This window comes from Oncorhynchus clarkii, chromosome 16, assembly GCF_045791955.1.
Source record: "Oncorhynchus clarkii lewisi isolate Uvic-CL-2024 chromosome 16, UVic_Ocla_1.0, whole genome shotgun sequence".
Classification (NCBI taxonomy): Eukaryota; Metazoa; Chordata; class Actinopteri; order Salmoniformes; family Salmonidae; genus Oncorhynchus; species Oncorhynchus clarkii.
The window spans coordinates 64,414,819-64,437,678 of NC_092162.1; the positions used below are offsets into that span (position 1 = coordinate 64,414,819).

Consider the following 22,860-nt stretch of genomic DNA (forward strand, 5'->3'; position numbering starts at 1 on the left):
GACTAGCTACAACGTTCCCTTTAGCTCAGTGCTTGACTTGGACAGAAATAGGTGTCAGTACTCATTTTGAGTGTCGGTACTGTTTATATTTAAGTGCAGGAATTCCAGTGAGCTCCTGCCCAAGTCAAGCACTGCTTTAGCTAGATTGTTGCTGTTTCCATGGTTTCATTACAACACCTTCCTGGTGTAATACCCAGAGTTCAAATGGAAAGTCTACAGACAGTACCATTAGTGGTTCGTGCCATTCAAGATGAGGGAGGACAATATTTGTTTTAATGAGCATGGCCATATTTCTATCACAGTATATTGGATGACTGTAATTCATATTCCATTCACCCAGCTCAATGTGACATCAATAGATATATTCTACTACATGATACTCAAATGTGCCCTATATCATGAGGTTGATACAACCTAGCCTACAAATGAAAGTTCGAAAGACAAATTAGAGTAATCAAGGTGACAGACAGTGACACAGTGCCTGCATGTACAGTGCCTTGCGAAAGTATTCGGCCCCCTTGAACTTTGCGACCTTTTGCCACATTTCAGGCTTCAAACATAAAGATATAAAACTGTATTTTTTTGTGAAGAATGAACAACAAGTGGGACACAATCATGAAGTGGAACGACATTTATTGGATATTTCAAACTTTTTTAACAAATCAAAAACTGAAAAATTGGGCGTGCAAAATGATTCAGCCCCCTTAAGTTAATACTTTGTAGCGCCACCTTTTGCTGCGATTACAGCTGTAAGTCGCTTGGGGTATGTCTCTATCAGTTTTGCACATCGAGAGACTGAAAATTTTTCCCATTCCTCCTTGCAAAACAGCTCGAGCTCAGTGAGGTTGGATGGAGAGCATTTGTGAACAGCAGTTTTCAGTTCTTTCCACAGATTCTCGATTGGATTCAGGTCTGGACTTTGACTTGGCCATTCTAACACCTGGATATGTTTATTTTTGAACCATTCCATTGTAGATTTTGCTTTATGTTTTGGATCATTGTCTTGTTGGAAGACACATCTTCGTCCCAGTCTCAGGTCTTTTGCAGACTCCATCAGGTTTTCTTCCAGAATGGTCCTGTATTTGGCTCCATCCATCTTCCCATCAATTTTAACCATCTTCCCTGTCCCTGCTGAAGAAAAGCAGGCCCAAACCATGATGCTGCCACCACCATGTTTGACAGTGGGGATGGTGTGTTCAGGGTGATGAGCTGTTCAGGCTGATGAGCTGTGTTGCTTTTACGCCAAACATAACGTTTTGCATTGTTGCCAAAAAGTTCAATTTTGGTTTCATCTGACCAGAGCACCTTCTTCCACATGTTTGGTGTGTCTCCCAGGTGGCTTGTGGCAAACTTTAAATGACACTTTTTATGGATTTGCAGTGGTCTGATACTGCTTCCATTTCAATATTATTGCTTGCACAGTGCTCCTTGGGATGTTTAAAGCTTGGGAAATCTTTTTGTATCCAAATCCGGCTTTAAACTTCTTCACAACAGTATCTCGGACCTGCCTGGTGTGTTCCTTGTTCTTCATGATGCTCTCTGCGCTTTTGACGGACCTCTGAGACTATCACAGTGCAGGTGCATTTATACGGAGACTTGATTACACACAGGTGGATTGTATTTATCATCATTAGTCATTTAGGTCAACATTGGATCATTCAGAGATCCTCACTGAACTTCTGGAGAGAGTTTGCTGCACTGAAAGTAAAGGGGCTGAATAATTTTGCACGCCCAATTTTTCAGTTTTTGATTTGTTAAAAAATTTGAAATATCCAATAAATGTCGTTCCACTTCATGATTGTGTCCCACTTGTTGTTGATTCTTCACAAAAAAAATACAGTTTTATATCTTTATGTTTGAAGCCTGAAATGTGGCAAAAGGTCGCAAAGTTCAAGGGGGCCGAATACTTTCGCAAGGCACTGTAGCTGATCTGGGGTGTGATCATTAGTCCAAACAATTTTCCATTGGAAAATTCCATTTTCCATTAGTTTCCATTGGACAAATTCATGTAGGTTCCTCCCCATTTGCTTCCGTTTGCTTCCGTTTAAGAAACATTTTGCAGAATCGATGGAATGAATCCTGATCACCCACACACACAGTTCACTTTGATAGCAGCCACATACAGCATCATCACTTTGCTCGTTATATAATTTCTTCTCACATCTATCTATCTCCTCCTCACATCTTTTCCCTTTGCTTGTGGACTTCAGTGCACAACACAACAGCTGTCTGTGACCAAGAGAAAACAATCTCTCCAAGCCAAACATTCATACCATAACCCCTAAACACTACACAGCCTACATTGTTGTCACCATATTAACGTTATACTCAACAAACTAGAACTAATGCGTTTGTAGACCCTCAATCCAATCCATGTGTACAATCACACGGTACACTGTACAGCAAGAAGTTGGGCAGTTACACCGGTGGGCCATGTGGCAATAAATTCATAAAACTGATAGTTTACCTTGACTTGGAAGAGTTGTCGTGTTGGATAGCCTTAGCCAGCTATCTAACATAAATATCATTCCTCTCTGTTTATGTCAGGTTGATGAGCAGACTAAATTATAGCTGCATTAGCTAAATAAGTCAAAGGTAAACTAAGAAGAAGAAAAAATGCAATAAAATATATTTCTCTCTCTCTCTCTTTCTCTCTCTCTGCTTCTTCTGCTTAATTTTTGAGGAACATAATTTGTTTAAAACTGTTCAACTATTGTCTTTCTCTCTCTTTGAGTCAACTACTCACCATACTTTATGCAATGTAGTGCTAGCTAGCTGTAGCTTATGCTTTCAGTACTAGAGTAATTCTCTGATCCATTGATTGGATGGATAAGATCATACTGCAAGAGGTTTGAGGACGTCCTCCAGAAGTTGCCAGAATAACTGTGTAAGTCTATGGAAGGGGGTGAGAACCATGAGCCTTCCAGGTTTTGCATTGAAGTCAATGTAGCCAGAGGAGGACGAAAAATAGCAGTCCTCCGGTTACACCATGATGCTACCCTAGAGGGTGCTGTTGAGGCTACCGTGGACCTTCATTGCAAAACAGTATGTTTTGATAAGTTATTTGGGGAAATGAATATATTTAGTATAGTTTAATCGAAAAGGATAACTTTTTTAAAGTTTAAATATTTTAAAAATTATGAAATTCCCTAAGGAGGATGGTCCTCCCCTTCCTCCTCTGAGGAGCCTCCACTGACTAGAACCCTGAAACAGGAGGAACTTCCTTAACAAAGATTTTAACAGTGTGGGTTAATTTTGTTCACTGCTTGACTTATCCCACGGGACCCCACTGATCCCCACTGATCCAGTGAGTTGCCCCAAGCCAAGTCTCAGTCAATCCCTTCTCATTATTTCAGCTCTCAAGTGCTGGCTGGAGGGGCGATGAGAGCTTTCTCATGTATCTAATACAGAACCTAGCCTACGTTAAAGACATTTTAATCCACAGTGAAGATGTTGTTGAGGGAGTCTTGTTGAGGACATGTTAAACCAGGGGTTGTGTTGACAGCAGGGCAGAGACGAGGAGGGGTGTAAGATCTTATCTGAACAGCCCCCTGCTGTTTTACTGCTCACAGTTACAGATAACAGCATAAATCAGGCCCTCAGTATCACAGAGTTGGTATAAACAGCATCACTGTTTCTGTTTCTCGGTCTCTTTCTCTGTCTCTAAGTGTTTTGTATATAATCAAATCAAGTGTTATTGGTCACATACACATGGTTAGCAGATGTTCATGGTCACATACACATGGTTAGCAGATGTTAATGCGAGTGTAGCGAAATGCTTGTGCTTCTAGTTCCAACAGTGCAGTAATATCTAACAAGTAATATCTAACACACAAATCTAAAGGGGTGAATGTTTTCAAATTTGCTTTGTTAAAATCCCCAGCTACAATAAAAACAGCCTCCGGATATATAGTTTTGAGTTTACATAGAGTCGCTTGAGGGGGGATGTACACAGCTGTGACTATAATTGACAATAATTCTCTTGGTAGGTAGAATGGCCGGCATTTGATTGTAAGGAATTCTAGGTCGGGTGAGCAAAAGGACTTGAGTTCCTGTATGTTGTTATGATTACATCATGAGTTGTTCATCATAAAGTATACACACCCGCCCTTCCTCTTCTTACAATTCCTGATGTCTGTCTGGAAGGCAACCCTTGCTTTAATTTCATATACCTTGTTGTCAAGAGACTGGACATTGGCGAGTAGTATACTCTGGAGCGGTGAGTAATGTGCCTGTTTCCGAAGCCTGACCAGAAGACCACTCTGTCTGCCCCTTCTGCGTCGCCGTTGTTTTCGGTCAGCTGCTGGGATTAGATCCTTTGTCCTGGGTGGTGGTCCGAAGAGAGAATTCACTTCTGGAAAGTCATATTCCTGGTTGTAATGTTGGTAAGTTAACGTTGCTCTTATGTCCAATAGTTCTTCCCGGCTGTATGTAATAGACTTAAGATTTCATGGGGTAACAATGTAAGAAATAATACATGAAAAAAAAAATACTGGATAGTTTCCTAAGAACGCGAAGCGAGGCGACCATCTCTATCGGCGCCATTTTGTGTACAGAAGGTGGAGGGTAGAATGTCTCAATAAAGAGCATTAAAAGTCTAGTCTCTCTCTCTCTCTGTCTGGAGTCACTAACTGACTAACTGACTGAGTGACTGACTGATTAACTTAATGACTGATTGTCTGACTGACTTACTGACTGAAATGTCAAACCACTCTTAAAGAGTTTGTTTATGTGAGTACCCTGTCTGCGATAGTTGTATAGGAGCTCTCCGTGGTTCTGAATAGTTCCTGCTCCTCTCTCTACTACGCTGACTCTCATTTCAGCAGGAAATCATGACAGATGATACTCCCCCTGAGAGTGACAGCCCCCCTCCCAACCCCTGAGCTACTGGGCTGTGGTCATAGTGCCCCTTCCTTTCTGTAATGTTGTTGTCTCTCCTCGTTTCCCACTCTCTCCTTGCAAAAACTCAGAGTGACAGCCAGCCAGCATACTGGATTAAATGAACTGGAGGTGTCACCTGCAATTTTTCTATCTGTGTGTTTTCACCTTGACCTTTTTACTGGTGAGAAGTCTGGGATTTGTTTCTGTTCTTACTTATTTGCTGTTGCACACATGCGTTCACACACACACACACACACACACACACACACACACACACACACACACACACACACAGCCGTGACATAGTCCTGTGGGGTCACCAGCCACAGCGGCAGCAGGGGATTATGGTCCTAGCAGAAGGGTGTTGTTGAAGGAAGTGTGGCGTCGGAGGGAAACTACATAACCCTTACCAAAAAAACAAGTCAAATTTGTAGTTTCACATGTTGAGCTTAAACTTTTTTCACGTCTTAAGTTTTCACATGTATTAAGTTCACATGTTAACATCACCTTTTCACGTGAGAAGAAAAACGTTTTCAACTCACATGAAAATTGGATATGCAGTTTCACATGTGAAAATCAATTCTCATGTGAAAATGTCACGTTCACGTTTGGATTTGCAATTTCACATGTGAAAATCAATCACGTGTAAAAATCTCATTTGCAGTTTCGCATATAAGAAGCAAAAAAATCTAACTTTCACATGTGGAATTGCAAGTTCACATGTGGTGGTGAAATAGTGTTATCCTCACATGTGAAAAGGTGGTGTTAACATGTTGTAGTAGCAATGTTTCCACATATGGAATTGCAAGCTCTGTAATGCGATTCTGTAAAAAGTTGTCTGAGTTATTCAGTTCATTCAAGTTGACATTTTTGCAACATTTTTTCATTGCGCATTGTCTGAAAGCATTCAAAATACACTGAAAACATCCAAAATACACAATCTATACAGCTAAACACAAACATGCAATGTCAAAACAAGTTGACTTTTGGCAAAAATCAAACTGTCAGTATTCTTCTAACGCTTTCTGTATACAAAAAAAAATAATTACAGCTCAATTCAAACAAATTATGAATTTGATTTGATGAATCATGATTAATCGCAAGAAATACTGCAATAAACTCGATTACATATTTTGACTTGTTCGACAGTCCTAGTTGACATCAGTCATGGTTCGGTCATGGTTGCGAAGCCTGCAACTTCAAAATTAGTGTTGCCCCTCTTTGTTGAATGGTCAAGATGTTGGCTTCTCCTGTGGGAGACTCAGAGCCCAATCCTGCCAGTTATACAAGCACATATATGAAACATATAACACATATGAAATATTGGGGCATGACATGTCTGAGCCATGTGAAAAATAAACATGAAACTTCACATGTGTCTGACTCACGTGTCTGTTTTTCCCATGCAACATTTTTCATGATTTGTTCACGTGAAAAATGTACGTGATATGACTGACTGACTCATAAAAATGTCACGTATTTGTTGTAAAGTGCTCTCTCTCCATCTGTCTATTCCTCTCTCCCCCAGCCCTCTTTTCATTTCTATATCCCTTGCTCTTCTCTCTCTCTCTCTCTCTCTCTCTCTCTCTCTCTCTCTCCATCTGTCTATTCCTCTCTCCCCCAGCCCTCTTTTCATTTCTATATCCCTTGCTCTTCTCTCTCTCTTTCCATCTCTCTATTCCTTCCTCATTCTCTCTATTCCTCTTTTCCTCAGCCCTCTTTTCATTTCTATATCTCTTGCTCTTCTCTCTCTCTCTATCTCTCTCTCTCTCTCTCTCTCTCTCTCTCTCTCTCTCTCTCTCTCTCTCTCTCCATTACTCACTACCTCTCTCCCTCCCTCTCTTAGACTATTGGGGAAGCTGGCAATCACTAACTGTTATCCTGGTGGGTTGGAGAGAAATTTATACCCTAATACCACTTATTACCACCCACACACAGAAACACACACACTCACACAAACACTGCTTATTACCACACACACACTCTCTGTGTATTATGTCTGATATCAGCCCTTGTCTCTCTCTCCATGGTGTCTGGTGATGTCCGAAAGATAGTATCACAGAGCGCACACACAAACACACCAGGTCAGCTTGGCCCTTTGGAGTGGCTATTAGAGGGAGATTTGTCTTTCCTCTGTAGTATTAGGTTTGTAGCTGGGTTTGATGTGATTCCATTACAGAAGACTTTCAGATGAGTATGATTATCTGTTCAAAGGGGATGTGAATCATTTACGGAAGATAGGTTTCTGAGATGATATCTGTATTACCTCATTTAAGTAGTTGGCGTGTTCCAGACCTTAGATCTGCGGGAAAGTGAATTTCAAAGTATGAATTTCATAGAATTTCTTTAGAAATGTTCCTTTCCAAGAATAAGCTCCGTTCAATGCAGTCCACACGTGACCACGCTGCAGCATATAGCCCAGGCTACTAAGCAAAGACTAGTAATGAAATAAAACTTAAAATATGCTATCCTGTTATTTTGAAATACATTTTCTTAATTGGATAATGTTTCTGCCCCTCAAAAAAATATGATGGATTTAATGCTTTTCAGAAATGCAATTCAGGAAATGTAAAACTATTTTAGGTTTGAAAGGGCTACAGAAGTTTGTCGTTTTTAAACGGAAGCTTTCCACTTCCCTCTTTTTTTTCTCATCGAACGGAACAGCATTCTTGGTTTGGTTGATTTTCCTTTGGCTGAAGGGACAACATATTTTGTTTGCATTTCCTAAACTGTGTGACTAATGTGTGAATATCTCTCTCCATCTCCTAAGTGAATGGAATGGGAACGTGTGTGTTTGTTGGTGTGTAAGTGTGTGAGTTGTCATCTCCAGCAGACTGTGACAGAAGTGGTTGATTTTATTATGAGATGAGAAATCAAAGCATGGCTACTTAAACCCATTAAACCCGTTAGCTAAGAAGAAACTGTCTGTCTCCAGGGTTGTGACTGGCTACAAAACCCCATTACTGCTCAGCTAGCTAGAGGAAACTGTCTCCAGGGTTGTGACTGGCTACAAAAACCTATTACTGCTCAGCTAGCTAGGGGAAACTGTCTCCAGGGTTGTGACTGGCTACAAAAACCTATTACTGCTCAGCTAGCTAGAGGAAACTGTCCCCAGGGTTGTGACTGGCTACAAAAACCTATTACTGCTCAGCTAGCTAGAGGAAACTGTCTCCAGGGTTGTGACTGGCTACAAAAACCTATTACAGCTCAGCTAGCTAGAGGAAACTGTCTCCAGGGTTGTGACTGGCTACAAAAACCTATTACTGCTCAGCTAGCTAGGGGAAACTGTCTCCAGGGTTGTGACTGGCTACAAAAACCTATTACTGCTCAGCTAGCTAGAGGAAACTGTCTCCATGGTTGTGACTGGCTACAAAAACCTATTACTGCTCAGCTAGCTAGAGGAAACTGTCTCCAGGGTTGTGACTGGCTACAAAAACCTATTACTGCTCAGCTAGCTAGAGGAAACTGTATCCAGGGTTGTGACTGGCTACAAAAACCTATTACTGCTCAGCTAGCTAGGGGAAACTGTCTCCAGGGTTGTGACTGGCTACAAAACCCCATTACTGCTCAGCTAGCTAGAGGAAACTGTATCCAGGGTTGTGACTGGCTACAAAACCCCATTACTGCTCAGCTAGCTAGAGGAAACTGTCTCCAGGGTTGTGACTGGCTACAAAAACCTATTACTGCTCAGCTAGCTAGAGGAAACCGGCTCCAGGGTTGTGACTGGCTACAAAACCCCATTACTGCTCAGCTAGCTAGAGGAAACTGTCTCCAGGGTTGTGACTGGCTACAAAAACCTATTACTGCTCAGCTAGCTAGGGGAAACTGTCTCCAGGGTTGTGACTGGCTACAAAAACCTATTACTGCTCAGCTAGCTAGGGGAAACTGTCTCCAGGGTTGTGACTGGCTACAAAAACCTATTACAGCTCAGCTAGCTAGAGGAAACTGTCTCCAGGGTTGTGACTGGCTACAAAAACCTATTACTGCTCAGCTAGCTAGAGGAAACTGTCTCCAGGGTTGTGACTGCTAGCCTAGGACCCAGATTGACTCTTACGGTACTATCCTATAATATAAAGAGGGGACAAGGTCATCTTCTTGTATCTGTAGCTTGGATCGATCTCTGGTTAGATCAGTTTGATAGCTGTACAGGTGTGTGTTTGTATTTGTATGCGGAACTTTAACTAATAGTTGTAGTATAAAAGCATTCTTTGATGAGGAGTCTGTGAATATGTGTGTGTGTGATACAGCAGAGCAGTGACCTCGCTGTTTGTCTACACTCTAATGATCATCTCACCTCGTTAAGAGGCCACATCGCCACTAACGAGATGCTCCTTGGCCTGGTGTGAATGAAAACTCTCCTTCACATAAACCATCACAGTAATGACTTTAGAGACAGAGCTTGAATATGATACACTACAAGGACTAAACGTATGTTGGTCATCTCCTCATTGAACATCTCATTCCAAAATGATGGGCATTAATATGGAGTTGGTCCCCCACTTTGCTGCTATAACATCCTCCACTCTTCAGGAAAGGCTTTCCGCTAGATGTTGGAAAACTGCTGCGGTGACTTGCTTCCATTCAGCCACGAGCATTAGTGAGGTCGGGCACTGATGTTGGGTGATTAGGCCCGGCTCGCAGTTGACAATCCAATTCATCCCAAAAGTGTTCGATGGGTTTAAGGTCAGGGCTCTGTGCAGGCCAGTCAAGTTGTTCCACACTGATTTTGACAAACCATTTCTGTATGGACCTCGCTTTGTGCACGGTGGCATTGTCATGTTGAAACAAGAAAGGGCCTTCCCTTTCGTCTACAATGTCATTCTATGCTGTAGCATAGGCCCCTTAGTTCCCTTCACTGGAACTACAGGGCCTAGCCCGAAACATAAAAACAGCCCCAGACCATTATTCCCCCTCCACCAAACTTTACAGTTTGCACTATGCATTAGTACAGATAGCATTCTCCTGGCATCCGCAAAACCCAGATTCACCATCGAACTGCCAGATGGTGAAGCGTGATTCATCATTCCAGAGAGTCCAGAGTCCAATTGTTTGGAACTCGGGGGAAAGACGATTGTTACAAGCTACCCGCTTCCGCTCTGTGAGCTTGTGTGGCCTACTACGTCACGGCTGAGCCGTTGTTGCTCTTAACAGTTTCCACTTCACAATAACAGCTTTTACAGTTGACCGTGGCAGCTCTAGCAGGGCAGAAATTTGACGAACAGACTTATTGGTAAGGTGGCATCCTATGACGGTGCCACGTTAAAAGTCACTGAGCTCTTCAGTACGGCCATTCTACTGCCAGTGTTTGTCTATGGAGATTGCATGGCTGTTTGCTCGATTTTATACACTTGTCAGCAACTGGTGTGGCTGAAATAACAGAATGCACTAATTTGAACGGGTATCCGAATACTTATATACTCTAGTATATATAGTGTATATGAGGTTTGTGCCTTGGTGTATATGAAACAGTGTTGACAGTGGAGGATCCAGAACAGAAGGACTTGAAAGTGGTTGTTGTGAATCTCCCGCAGAAATAACAATGTACCATAGGTGTTTATTGACAGCGTCGATGTTATTCTGTCTAGTCCATAGGACTATGCCGGCGTTAGGGGAAACATTTTAGAAGCATGTCGAACCCATACTAGGTTAAAGCTGTGTGAAGAATGTGTCATTTCATTTTAAGGGACTTTAATAAACCATTTATACTCTCACATGTAAAACCATTTACTAATCATTAGTTAAGTATTTTCGCAGTCCCTAATCAAAAATGATTTACTTTATAAATGTTTTGGTGAACAGTGTAATTTCTCATAAAAAGGTCTCAAAATAGCCTAGAACATATCACTGGTAAAATAATAGGCACACAACACAGGATGTTTAAGGAAATATATGTATACATATGTGAATAAGTAAATCAAATAAAATCACATGTTATTGGTCACATACACATGGTTAGCAGATGTTAATGTGAGAGCAGGGAAATGCTTGTGCTTCTAGTTCCGACAGTGCAGTAATATCTAACAAGTAATCTAACAAATTCACAACAACTACTTTATACACACAAATGTAAAGGGATGGAATAAGAATATGTACATATAAATATATGGATGAACGATGGCTGATAGGCAATAGATGGTATAAAATACAGTATATACATATGAGACGAGTAATGAGATATGTTAACATTATTAAAGTGGCATTATTTAAAGTGACTAGTGATCCATTTATTAAAGTGGCCAGTGATTTTAGTCTGTATGTAGGTAGCAGCCTCTCTGTGTTAGTGATGGCTGTTTAACAGTTTGATGGCCTAGAGATAGAAGCTGTTTTTCAGTCTCTCGGTACTAACCTCGCCTTCTGTATGGTAGCAGAGTGAACAGGTAGTGGCTCGGGTGGTTGTTGTCCTTGATGATCTTTTTGGCCTTCCTGTGACATTGGGTGCTGTAAGTGTCCTGGAGGGCAGGTAGTTTGCCCCCGGTGATTTGTTGTGCGGACCTGTATGGCCTTGCGGTTGATGGTGGAGCAGTTGCCGTACCAGGCGGTGATACAGCCTGACAGGATGCTCTCAATTGTGCATCTGTTAAAGTTTGTGAGGCTTTTAGGTGACAAGCCAAATTTCTTCAGCCTCCTGAGGTTGAAAAGGCGCTATTGCGCCTTCTTCACCACACTGTGGTGAAGTTTGTAAAATCCATTTCAGTTTGTCTGTGATGTGTACACCGAGGAACTTAAAACTTTCCAACTTCTCCACTACCGTCCCGTTGATGTGGATAGGGGGGGTGCTCCCTCTGCTGTTTCCTGAAGTACACGATCATCTCCTTTGTTTTGTTGACGTTGAGTTAGAGGTTCTTTCAGTGAGACCACACTCCGAGTGCCCTCACCTCCTCCCTGTAGGCTGTCTCGTCGTTGTTGGTAATCAACTACTGTTGTGTCGTCTGCAAACTTAATGATTAAGTTGGAGGCGTGCATGGCCACGCAGTCGTGAGTGGACAGGGAGTCCAGGAGAGGGTTGAGCATGCACCCTTGTGGGGCCCTAGTGTTGAGGATCAGCGAAGTGGAGATGTTGTTTCCTACCTTAACCACCTGGGGGCTGCCAGTCATAAAGTCCAGGACCCAATTGCACAGAGCGGGGTTGAGACCCGGGGCCTCAAGCTTTATGATGAGCTTGGATGGTACTATGGTGTTGAATGCTAAGCTGTCGTCAATGAACAGCATTCTAACATAGGTATTCCTCTTGTCCAGATGGGATAGGGCAGTGTGCAGTGGGATGGCTATTGCATTGTCTCTGGACCTGTTGGGGCGGTATGCAAACTGAAGTGGGTCAGGGGTGGCAGGTAAGTTGGAGGTGATATGATTCTTGACTAGTCTCTAAAAGCATTTCATGATGACAGAAGTGAGTGCTACGGGCGATAGTCATTTATTTCAGTTATCTTTGCCAGCTAGTCTGCGTGTGCTCTGATGAGGTGGCTAGGGATGCCATCTAGGCCAGCAGCCTTGCAAGGATTATCACGTTTAAATGTCTTACTCACGTCGGCCACGGAGAAGGAGGGGGAATCCGCAGTCCTTCAAATCAAATCAAATGTATTTACATAGCCCTTCTTACATCAGCTGATATCTCAAAGTGCTGTACAGAAACCCAGCCTAAAACCCCAAACAGCAAGCAATGCAGGTGTAGAAGCACGGTGGCTAGGAAAAACTTCCTAGACAGGCCAAAACCTAGGAAGAAACCTAGAGCGGAACCAGGCTATGAGGGGTGGCCAGTCCTCTTCTGGCTGTGCCGGGTGGAGATTATAACAGAACATGGCCAAGATGTTCAAATGTTCATAAATGACCAGCATAGTCAAATAATAATAATCACAGTAGTTGTCGCGGGTGCAGCAAGTCAGCACCTCAGAAGTAAATGTCAGATGGCTTTTCAAAGCCGATCATTAGGAGTATTTCGCTCCTGCTGTCTCTAGAGAGTTGAAAACAGCAGGTCTGGGACAGGTAGCACGTCTGGTGAACAGGTCAGGGTTCCATAGCCGCAGGCAGAACAGTTGAAACTGGAGCAGCAGCACGGCCAGGTGGACTGGGGACAGCAAGGAGTCATCATGCCAGATAGTCCTGAGACATGGTCCTAGGGCTCAGGTCCTCTGGTAGAGAGAAAGAAAGAGGGAAAGAGAGAATTAGAGAGAGCATACTTAAATTCACACAGGACACCGGATAAGACAGGAGAAGTACTCTAGATATAACAAACTAACCCTAGCCCCCGACACATAAACTACTGCAGCATAAATACTGGAGGCTGAGACAGGAGGGGTCAGGAGACACTGTGGCCCCATCCGATGATACCCCCGGACAGGGCCAAACAGGAAGGATATAACCCCACCCACTTTGCCAAAGCACAGCCCCCACACCACACCACTAGAGGAATATCTTCAACCACCAACCTACCATCCTGAGACAAGGCTGAGTATAGTCCTTGGTAGCAGTCCGCATCGGTGGCACTGTATTATCCTCAAAGCGGGCAAAGAAGGTGTTCAGTTTGTCTGGAAGAAAGACATCGCTGCCGGGGACGTGACTGCTTTTCTTTTTCTAGTCCACAATTGCCTGTAGACCCTACCACATACGTCTTGTGTCTGATCCGTTGAATTGCGACTCCACTTTGTTCCTGTACTGACAATTCGCTTGTTTGATTGCCTTACGGAAGGAATAACTACACTGTTTATATTCTGCCATATTCCCCAACATCTTTCCATGGTTGAATGAGGTGGTTCAAACTTTCAATTTCGCGCGAATACCGCCATCTGTCCATGGTTTCTGGTTAGGGTAGGTTTTAATAGTCACAGTGGGTAGAACATCTCCAATAAACTCCCTCATAAACTCACTCACCGAGTTATTTTCTGAGTTTTCCCTGAACATTTCCCAGTCCGCGTGATCAAAACAAACTTGAAGCATGGATTCTGATTGGTCAGACCAGCGTTGAATGGTTCTAGTCACGGGTACATCCTGTTTGAGTTTCTACCTATAGGACGGTAGGAGCAAGATGGAGTCGTGGTTGGATTTTCCGCAGGGGGGGGGGGGGGGCCTTGTATGCATCGCGGAAGTTAGAGAAGAAGTGGTCCAAGGTATTGCCTGCGCGGGTGCTACAATCAATGTGCTGGTAGAATTTAGGTAGCCTTGTTCTCAAATTAGCTTTGTAAAAATCCCCAGCTACAGTAAATGCAGCCTCAGGATATATAGTTTCGAGTTTACATAGAGTCCAGTGAAGTTCCTTGAGGGCCGTTGCGGTATCTGCTTGGGGGGGACAATACACGGCTGTGACTATAATCAAAGAGAATTCTCTTGGGAGATAATGTGGTCGGCATTTGATTGTAAGGAATTCTAGGCCAGGTGAACAAAAGGACTTGAGTTCCTGTATGTTGTTATGATTACACCATGAGGCGTTAATCATGGAGCATACACCCCCTCCCTTCTTCTTACCAGAGAGAATTTTGTTTCTGTCGGTGCGTCGCGTGAAGAAACCGGTGGCTGTACTGAGTCCAACAACATATCCCGAGAGAGCCATGTTTCCGTGAAACAGAGAATGTTACAATCTCCGATGTCTCTCTGGAAGGCAACCCTTGCCTTAATTTCATCCACTTTGTTGTCTAGAGACTGGACATTGTCGTGTAATATGCTTGGAAGCGGTGGGTGGTGTACACGTCTTCGAAGTCTGACCAGGAGGCCGCTCCTGCTACCTCTCCTGCAGCGACGTTGTTTTGGGTCAGCCTCTGGGATTAGATCCATTGTCTTGGGTGGAGGTCCAAACAAAGGATCCTCTTCGGTAAAGTCATATTCTTGGTCGTAATGTTGGTATGTTGATGTCGCTCTTATATCCAATAGTTCTACCCGGCAGTATGTAATAACACTTGAGATTTCCTGGGCTAGCAATGTAAGAAATAATATATTTTAAAAAACTAAACACTGCCTTGTTTCCTAAGGACAAAGTGAGGCGACCATCTCTGTTGGCGCCACCTTACTAACGTTTTCAAATGTGGGAGTAATGATTACAGTTTTTTTCGATTGCTAAACGACAGTGGGCACAACTGGAGTCACATGTGCAAAACTCAGTCTGCACTACCAACAGTCACCTGAGCTAAACAGTTCACATCACCTGCAAAACTCATTCCAAGCAACACAACTCTTAACACATGGCTCAAAACACGCTCAGTGCAGCCAAACACTATGCACAACCCTCACTGAGATAACACACACTGTCACTCAGAACACACTGAGAGTAAAAACACTAGCATCAAACACCAATACAGAAAATACAAACTTTTCATCTTTACAGTTTGAACAATTTCAGTGACTTCATACAAAGTAATATTTTCTTCAAAGAAAAGAGTGACATTCTTTCACATGATTTATAATTTTTTTTAGAACATAGCAATTCTTTAAGGTAAATGAAAATTAGCAGTTTGCTTCAATAGTCTGTAGTAATTTACGGAATTACAGTAATGAGAAAAAAAAGGTAGAAACTAAAAGTACATACTGTAATTCGAAAAAAAATAATCAAGGGGCTAATCCTGCCTCTCTCTAGCATCAGGCCACAGGTTTTCTTCAACATCACATCAAATGTTTTCTCTTGCCATGCACCTGGGGAAGAACCTTCTGGAGTGCCTTATCCATCCCTGGCAGTCCTCTGGACTCGTGTCCTCACATCCGGCACGCATGACTTCCAAAAGAGACATTTGGTCATGTGGGTGGTGACCAAACACTTTCCACCTCCAGGCAGAGAAAAACTCCTCTATTGGGTTGAGGAAGGGTGAATATGCAGGCAGGTACAAAACCATAAATCTGTGATGTGCTGCAAACCAATCTGTGACAGCTGCAGAGTGGTGAAAAGCAACGTTATCGCAAACTATGACAAAAACTTGGGGGTTTCTTACTGGCTCCCCCTGTTCTGCTGGCACTAGCTGAGCATAGAGCTGTTCTAGGAAAGCTATAAGCCTTTCTGTGTTGTATGGGCCAATGAGTGGTGTGTTGAGAAGCAAACCATCATTGGCCATTGCAGCACACATGGTGATATTTCCCCCCCTTTGGCCTGGAACCTCCACAGTGGCCCTTTGACCTATAACATTCCTTCCTCTGCGCCGTGTTTTGGCAAGGTTAAATCCAGCTTCATCGATAAATACAAATGAATGTGGTCTTTCCAGTGCTTCCACCTCCATTACTCTCTGAAAAACAGTAAGTGCACTAGAAATGCTAGTGTTTTTTTTAACTGTAAATATTTTGTATAGCTGTGTACGTAACCTCAGACGTCTTACCTGGACATATTGGTATCTTTGCACTTTTACCCGTTCCCTGTTTCTCTCGAACGGTACAGTGTATAACTGTTTCATTGTAACTTGGTGTTTCTTTAGGACTCGAGCAATAGTTGTTGTGCTGACAGAATTAAAATTTTCAAACATATCATTATCAGCCAGCACTCTATCTTGAATCTCCCGCAGTTTTATTGCATTGTTGACAACAACCATGTCAACAATAGCATTTTCCTGCACATCTGAAAATATTTTTCCTCTTCCCCCTGTTGGGGGCAGCCTTTGGGTCCTGTTGTAAAAATATATTTTACAGTCAAACTTACTCTAATATATATCTGTGTAAATATTATATAATTGCAATACAAAATAGATTCCTGTATTGTTTTCATTTACTGTAAGGATGTAACTCTCACCTGTTTGCAAGATGGAAAATTTGCATTACAGATGCCACTGTGGATCTTTGCGGATTGGGTTGCACCCTCAACCCTGCCTCTCTCAATGAGAGACCATGGTTCACGACATGGTCTATAAGTGTAGCCCTTATTTCATCTGAAATAACAGCTCTTTGTCTTCTTTGTCTTCCTCCACGCATCCGCCCTCTCCCTGCCACCCTTCTCCCTCCACGAACCCATCTTCCTTGTTCCATTTCCAAAATGAGTCTTTCTGAGTTCTACCTATATATACTGTAATATGTGTGTGTGTTCACTAACAAGTCTAAAACAAGACACCTGCTTAGCCTTTCAGCTGAAATTGCAATCAGCAGTGTTTGAAAGGCACAAGGCTGAAATCTATTCCGTTTTGAATGTGTGGTTCACAGTTTTGACAGCAGTGTGTTAGCATTTGAACAAAGTGCTGTAAATCCACAGTGTTGTGCAGGTTGTGGTTAAAGTCATGGGATAAGTGTGTAGAGTTTTGAAAACTGTGTTCAAGCAATGAAAAACGAACTAGAGTTTGGTCCACATGAACTGCTGCTGTGCAGACTGTAGTTAGAGTTTTGCACATGTGACTCCAGTTGTGTCCACTGTCGTTTAGCAATCGAAAAAAACTGTAATAAATGGTTAGAAAAGTGTTTGTAAATGCGTTACGTTTATTATGGACTCTTAAAATATAGTGTTACCAAAGAACGTTCCAAATTGTTTAGCCTGTCAGTCCAGATGGGTTTAAATGAATGGAATAAATGGAACACATTATTTTCTCAACTGGAATCCAATCGTTCAAAAAGTACATCTGTGAGGCTTTGTGTGGTCCTGCCGCAGTGGAGGAAGGGGAGGGGGGGGGGGGGGGGGGGAATTACTACAGAAGTACTCAACTCTATGGCACTTCCATTAAATTGCTCTCATTTTGTCTTTCAAAGCAGTTTGTGTGTTTGTGTGTACGTGCATGTGTGTGTGTGTGTGTGTGTGTGTGTGTGTGTGTGTGTGTGTGTGTGTGTGTGTGTGTGTGTGTGTGTGTGTGTGTGTGTGTGTGTGTGTGTGTGTGTTTGTGTGTGCGTGCATGTGCATGCGTGCGTGTGTATGTGTGTGTGTGTGTGTGTATGTGTGTGTGTGTGTGTATGTGTGTGTGTGTGTGTGTGTGTGTGTGTGTGTTATTACTCGGAGTGGAAAACCATTAGCGCTGTATGGTAGTTTGAGGAGCAACCTCTCTCCTTACTTATCTCTGATGAATTCAGTGTGTGAGTTCCCTGATGGCTCTACACAGCATAATGCATCCCATCAGGGAGAAGGAGATGGATGGATGGGGAGTGGGACGTCTAACTGGATGCCTTCTTTGATCTCACTCTGCCGCCATTTTGTCTGCCTGAGGCTCCCCATGCGACAGCACATGTCCTATATCTGCACATTATGATCCAATTCACACAAAGAATCCACACAAAACAATGTACTTCTAAAGTAACAACACATAGTGGGTTTTGTTTGGCCTTATGTTATGTTCTGTTTACAGAAGTTAAGCCTTGAAAATGTACATTTTCACATTTGTTGTTGCTGTTGTTGTTTAATCATCTTTGGCTGGATAGTTGGGGAAAGTTGGGATTTAGAGTTGAGAGAAGCAGAGTCCTGTCTCTTCTGGCCTCAGGCTGTATGGTGCGGCAAAAACAGATATAATATACGCTGACAAGAAAACCTAAAGTGTAGCCATACAAAGGATATTCGCTACCGTAACTCCACCCCTGATAGGGCGTCAATTAGCTGTGAACAGAGTGCATGTCAATGTTCTGCATTCTATCCTAGTTAATGTGATGAATAAATAGGATTAGTTGTGAGCTCTTGTGTATCGCTACTCCTAAGCTGGCTATTTTATGGCCCAGCTTTAGGAGAAAGCAATTATTGTTGCTATGGATTACACGTTTAATACAACTCATTATGCCCCAGATAACATTTCTGAATAGAATGCTGCATTTTGTATAATATTTTAATGTGCAATTATTTCTGTACTGACACGTTAAATATATGTAAAGCCTGGCGCTGCCATATGATGTTTGTGACTATGAGTCAATTTGTAGTCAGACTGTGTCTAGGTACCTATACCTTTGGCACCAGAAGCCAATAAAAGCAAATGACCAACACTTTCTACTCAGGAATACCAAATAAGCACCTTTAGAAATAAAGTTTAGTTGTTTCTTTTTCCATAGACTGGAGTTTTATTGCTGTCCTTAGTCGTTTAAAATGAGTTGTATTCTTTTTATTGCTCTTTTTATTCTGACACAGTGGCTTCCTCTTGGGAAGGGACAGATCTATTATGTCCAGTGTAATTGTGTTTGCATTTGAAACACGGCCGTGATTGCTTTTTGACTTCTGAATATTCCAGATTGGATGGGCTAAATTACATTTTAGAAAATGTCCCGGGCTCCCTAAGCCATCGTCTCCGCTCCTGCATGCTCTGTTCCACTCCTCTCCCCTTTGCTCCTCCTCTCTCCTCTCCCCTTCGCTCTCTTTCCATCTGCTCCCCTCTCCTCTCCCCTCCACTCCGCTCATCTCTCCCCTCCGCTCCTCTCCCCTCCTCTCCTCTCCCCTCCTCTCCCCTCCACTCCCCTCTCCCCTCCACTTCCCTCTCCCCTCCACTTCCCTCTCCCCTCCACTTCTCTCCACTCCTCTCCTCTCCACTTCCCTCTCCCCTCCACTTCCCTCTCCCATCCACTTCCCTCTCCCCTCCACTTCTCTCCACTCCTCTCCTCTCCACTACCCTCTCCCCTCCACTTCCCTCTTCCCCTCTTCTCCCCTCCACTTCCCTCTCCCCTCCACTTCTCTCCACTCCTCTCTCCTCTCTACTCCACTCTCAAATCAAATCAAATCAAATGTATTTATATAGCCTTTCGTACATCAGCTGATATATCAAAGTGCTGTACAGAAACCCAGCCTAAAACCCCAAACAGCAAGCAATGCAGGTGTAGAAGCTCCCCTCTCCACTCCGCTCATCTCTCCCCTCCGCTCCTCTCCCCTCCCCTCCTCTCCCCTCCACTTCCCCTCACCCCTCCCCTCCACTCACCTCTCCACTCCCCTCCTCTCCCCTCCACTTCCCCTTCACTTTCCTCTCCCCTCCACTCCCCTCTGCTCCTCTCTCCGCTCCCCTCCGCTCCTCTCCCCTCCACTTCCCCTCCCCCGCTCCCCTCCACTCGCCTCTCCACTCCCCTCCCCTCCTCTCCCCTCCACTCCCCTCTGCTCCTCTCTCCGCTCCCCTCCGCTCCTCTCTGCTCCTTTCTACTCCCCTTGCTGCCGGTGCACTGTCAGTTCTGAGAACCTGATTACCGTCTTTTTTCTCGCTCCTCCACATTTCCAATTACCCCTTTTTAGGTGTGGCAGGTAGCCTAGTGGTTAGAGCGTTGGACTAGTAACCGGAGGGTTGCAAGATCAAATCCCCGAGCTGACAAGGTACAAATCTGTCATCCTGCCCCTGAACAAGGCAGTTAACCCACTGTTCCTAGGCCGTCATTGAAAATAAGAATTTGTGCTTAACTAACTTGCCTACAAAGGTAAAATAAATTTAGATAGATCCATGAATAAATGTTTATAAAGGTTGCTAATAAGGTTAGCCCACGCACTGCTTTCATATAGGTATTTAAAAAGGTCAAAGAGATATTATGGATGTGGTAAAGTAAACACACTCCCCTCACCCCTCCACTCCCCACTCCCCTTACCTTTGTGCTCCCCTGTCCCCTCCGCTCTCCTCCCCTCCGCTTCACTCCACTCTGCTTCCCTCTTCCCCCCGCTCTTCTCCCCTCTGCTTCTCTCCACTACCCTCCACTTCCCTTGCACTCGCTCCTCCACTCCCGTCTTCCCCTCCTCTCCCCTTCCCTCCACTCGACTTCCCTCCACTCCTCCACTCCCCGCTTCCCCTCTCCTCCTCTCTCCCCTCTTCTCCCCTCCCCTCTGCTCCTCTCCACTCCTCTCCTCTCTGCTTCTCTCCACTCCTCTCTCCCCTCCGCTCCTCTCCCCTCCGTTCCTCTCCCCTCCGCTCCTCTCTCCTCCGCTCCGCTCCTCTCCCCTCCGCTCCTCTCCTCTCCCCTCCTCTCCCCTCTGCTCCTCTCCACTCCTCTCCCCTCTGCTTCTCTCCACTCCTCTCTCCTCTGCTTCTCTCCACTCCTCTCTCACCTCCACTCCTGTCCCCTCTGCTTCTCTCCACTCCTCTCTCCCCTCCGCTCCTCTCCCCTCCGCTCCTCTCTCCTCTCCTCTCTCCTCTGCTTCTCTCCCCTCCGCTCCTCTCCCCTCCGCTCCTCTCCCCTCCGCTCCTCTCCCCTCTGCTCCTCTCCCCTCCGCTCCTCTCCCCTCCGCTCTTCTCCCCTCTGCTCTCTTTCCAACTGCTCCCCTCTCCCCCTCCACTCCTCTCTGCTCCACTCCCCTCACCTCTCTGCTCCTCTCCCCCTCTCCCCCTGATCTCCTTCCCCTCCTCTCCCCTCGCCGCTCCCCTCCCCTCTGCTCCTATCCCCCTCCGCTCTCCTTCCCCTCCACTCCGCTCCCCTCTCCCCTCCTCTCTCCTTACACTCTGCTCCCCTCTCCCCTCCTCTCTCCTTCCACTCCGCTCCCCTCCGCTCCCATCTCCCCTCTGCTCTCCTCTCTTTTCCGGTCTGCGCTCCCAAAGGTTGATATTTTCTCCTGTGACCTAATGAAAGCACTGAAGTCTCTGAGAGGATCAACTGGAGGCAGACTGACTGAGGAGGTTAAGGTCTCTTCTGAGAGAGCTGTGTGGAAGGGCTGATGTTCCATCTATCTAGCGCAACTCAGAACAGTGTGTGAATGTTCCTTATTGAAAGAAGTCTGAATGCGTTTTGGTCTGTTCTGTGTGAATTAACTCCATCTGAACTAACCTCTTTCTCCCTCTCTCTCCTCCCTTCTCTCTCTCCTCCCTTCTCTCTCTCTCCTCCTTTCTCTCTCTCCTCCCTTCTCTCTCTCCCTACTCCCTTCTCTCTCTCTCCTCCCTCCCTTCTCTCTCTCTCTACTCCCTTGTCTCTCTTTCTACTCCCTTCTCTCTCTACTCCCTGCTCTCTCTCGACTACTTTCTCTCTTCTACTCCCTTCTCTCTCTCCTCCCTTCTCTCCCTACTCCCTTCTCTCTCTCCTCCCTTCTCTCTCTACTCCCTTCTCTCTCTACTCCCTTCTCTCTCTACTCCCTTCTCTCTCTACTCCCTTCTCAATCTACTCCCTTCTCTCTCCTCCCTTCTCTCTCTTTCAACTCCCTTCTCTCTCTACTCGCTTCTCTCTCCCCTCCTTTCTTTCTCTACTCCCTTCTCTCTCTCTCCTTGCTTCTCTCTGGCTCTACTCCCTTCTCTCCCTCTCTACTCCCTTCTCTCCCTCTCTACTCCCTTCTCTCCCTCTCTACTCCCTTCTCTCCCTCTCTACTCCCTTCTCTCCCTCTCTACTCCCTTCTCTCCTGCTCTACTCCCTTCTCTCCCTCTCTACTCCCTTCTCTCCCTCTCTACTCCCTTCTCTCCTGCTCTACTCCCTTCTCTCCTGCTCTACTCCCTTCTCTCCCTCTCTACTCCCTTCTCTCCCTCTTCTCTCTCTCTCTCTCTCTCGCTCTCTCTCTCTCTCGCTCTATACTCTACTCTCTCTCTCTCTCCTTGCAGATATGGAGACATGGTTCCTAAGACGATTGCGGGGAAGATATTTGGTTCTATCTGTTCTCTGAGCGGGGTGTTGGTCATTGCCCTGCCTGTCCCAGTCATTGTGTCCAACTTCAGCCGCATCTACCACCAAAACCAGAGAGCTGACAAAAGACGGGCGCAGAAGATGCAGGTAAACATAGTTTGTTACTACCTCAGAGGTTTGGACTGGAGACCTCCAGTTCAGGGAGCCATCCAAGCCCACTCTCCCCCGGAGAAGAGCAGAGAGATGGGAAAGGCGCAGGGCTCATGTCCCCATAGAAAGGCATTCTCTAGATAACGTATGAATATCACACACACAAACACACACAAGCACAGTTATTCACATGATATAAACAGTAATCAAGTGACACATCCACTACTTGTTGCTCACTGAATGCGACCCTGGTGTCGTTTCCCCAGGAGAGCAATAACCCTGTGTAAAAACGCATTCAGAGGGAAGAGCCGTTGGTTATGTCATGAAACAGTGTCATTCTCCATTAACCTAGACATTTTAATGCCTTTTGCCATAGTGTGTGAGCCATACAATCCAGGCGCAGCAGAGAGAAGATAAACTGAGGAGTCACAGCCTGTCACTGTACTAATGACACTCGCCTATCACTGTCAT

At 44.6% G+C, this 22,860-nt stretch overlaps 1 protein-coding gene across 1 annotated transcript in view; it reads left to right on the top strand.

Annotated features, from left to right (window-relative positions):
- LOC139367742 (potassium voltage-gated channel, Shal-related subfamily, member 3) overlaps window positions 1-22,860 on the top strand; it is a 299,482-nt gene that overhangs the window by 237,393 nt on the left and 39,229 nt on the right. Inside the window, exon 3 of the mRNA XM_071106061.1 lies at window positions 22,218-22,386. Coding sequence (XP_070962162.1) covers window positions 22,218-22,386 — 169 coding nt within the window. The remainder of the gene's footprint in view (window positions 1-22,217; window positions 22,387-22,860) is intronic.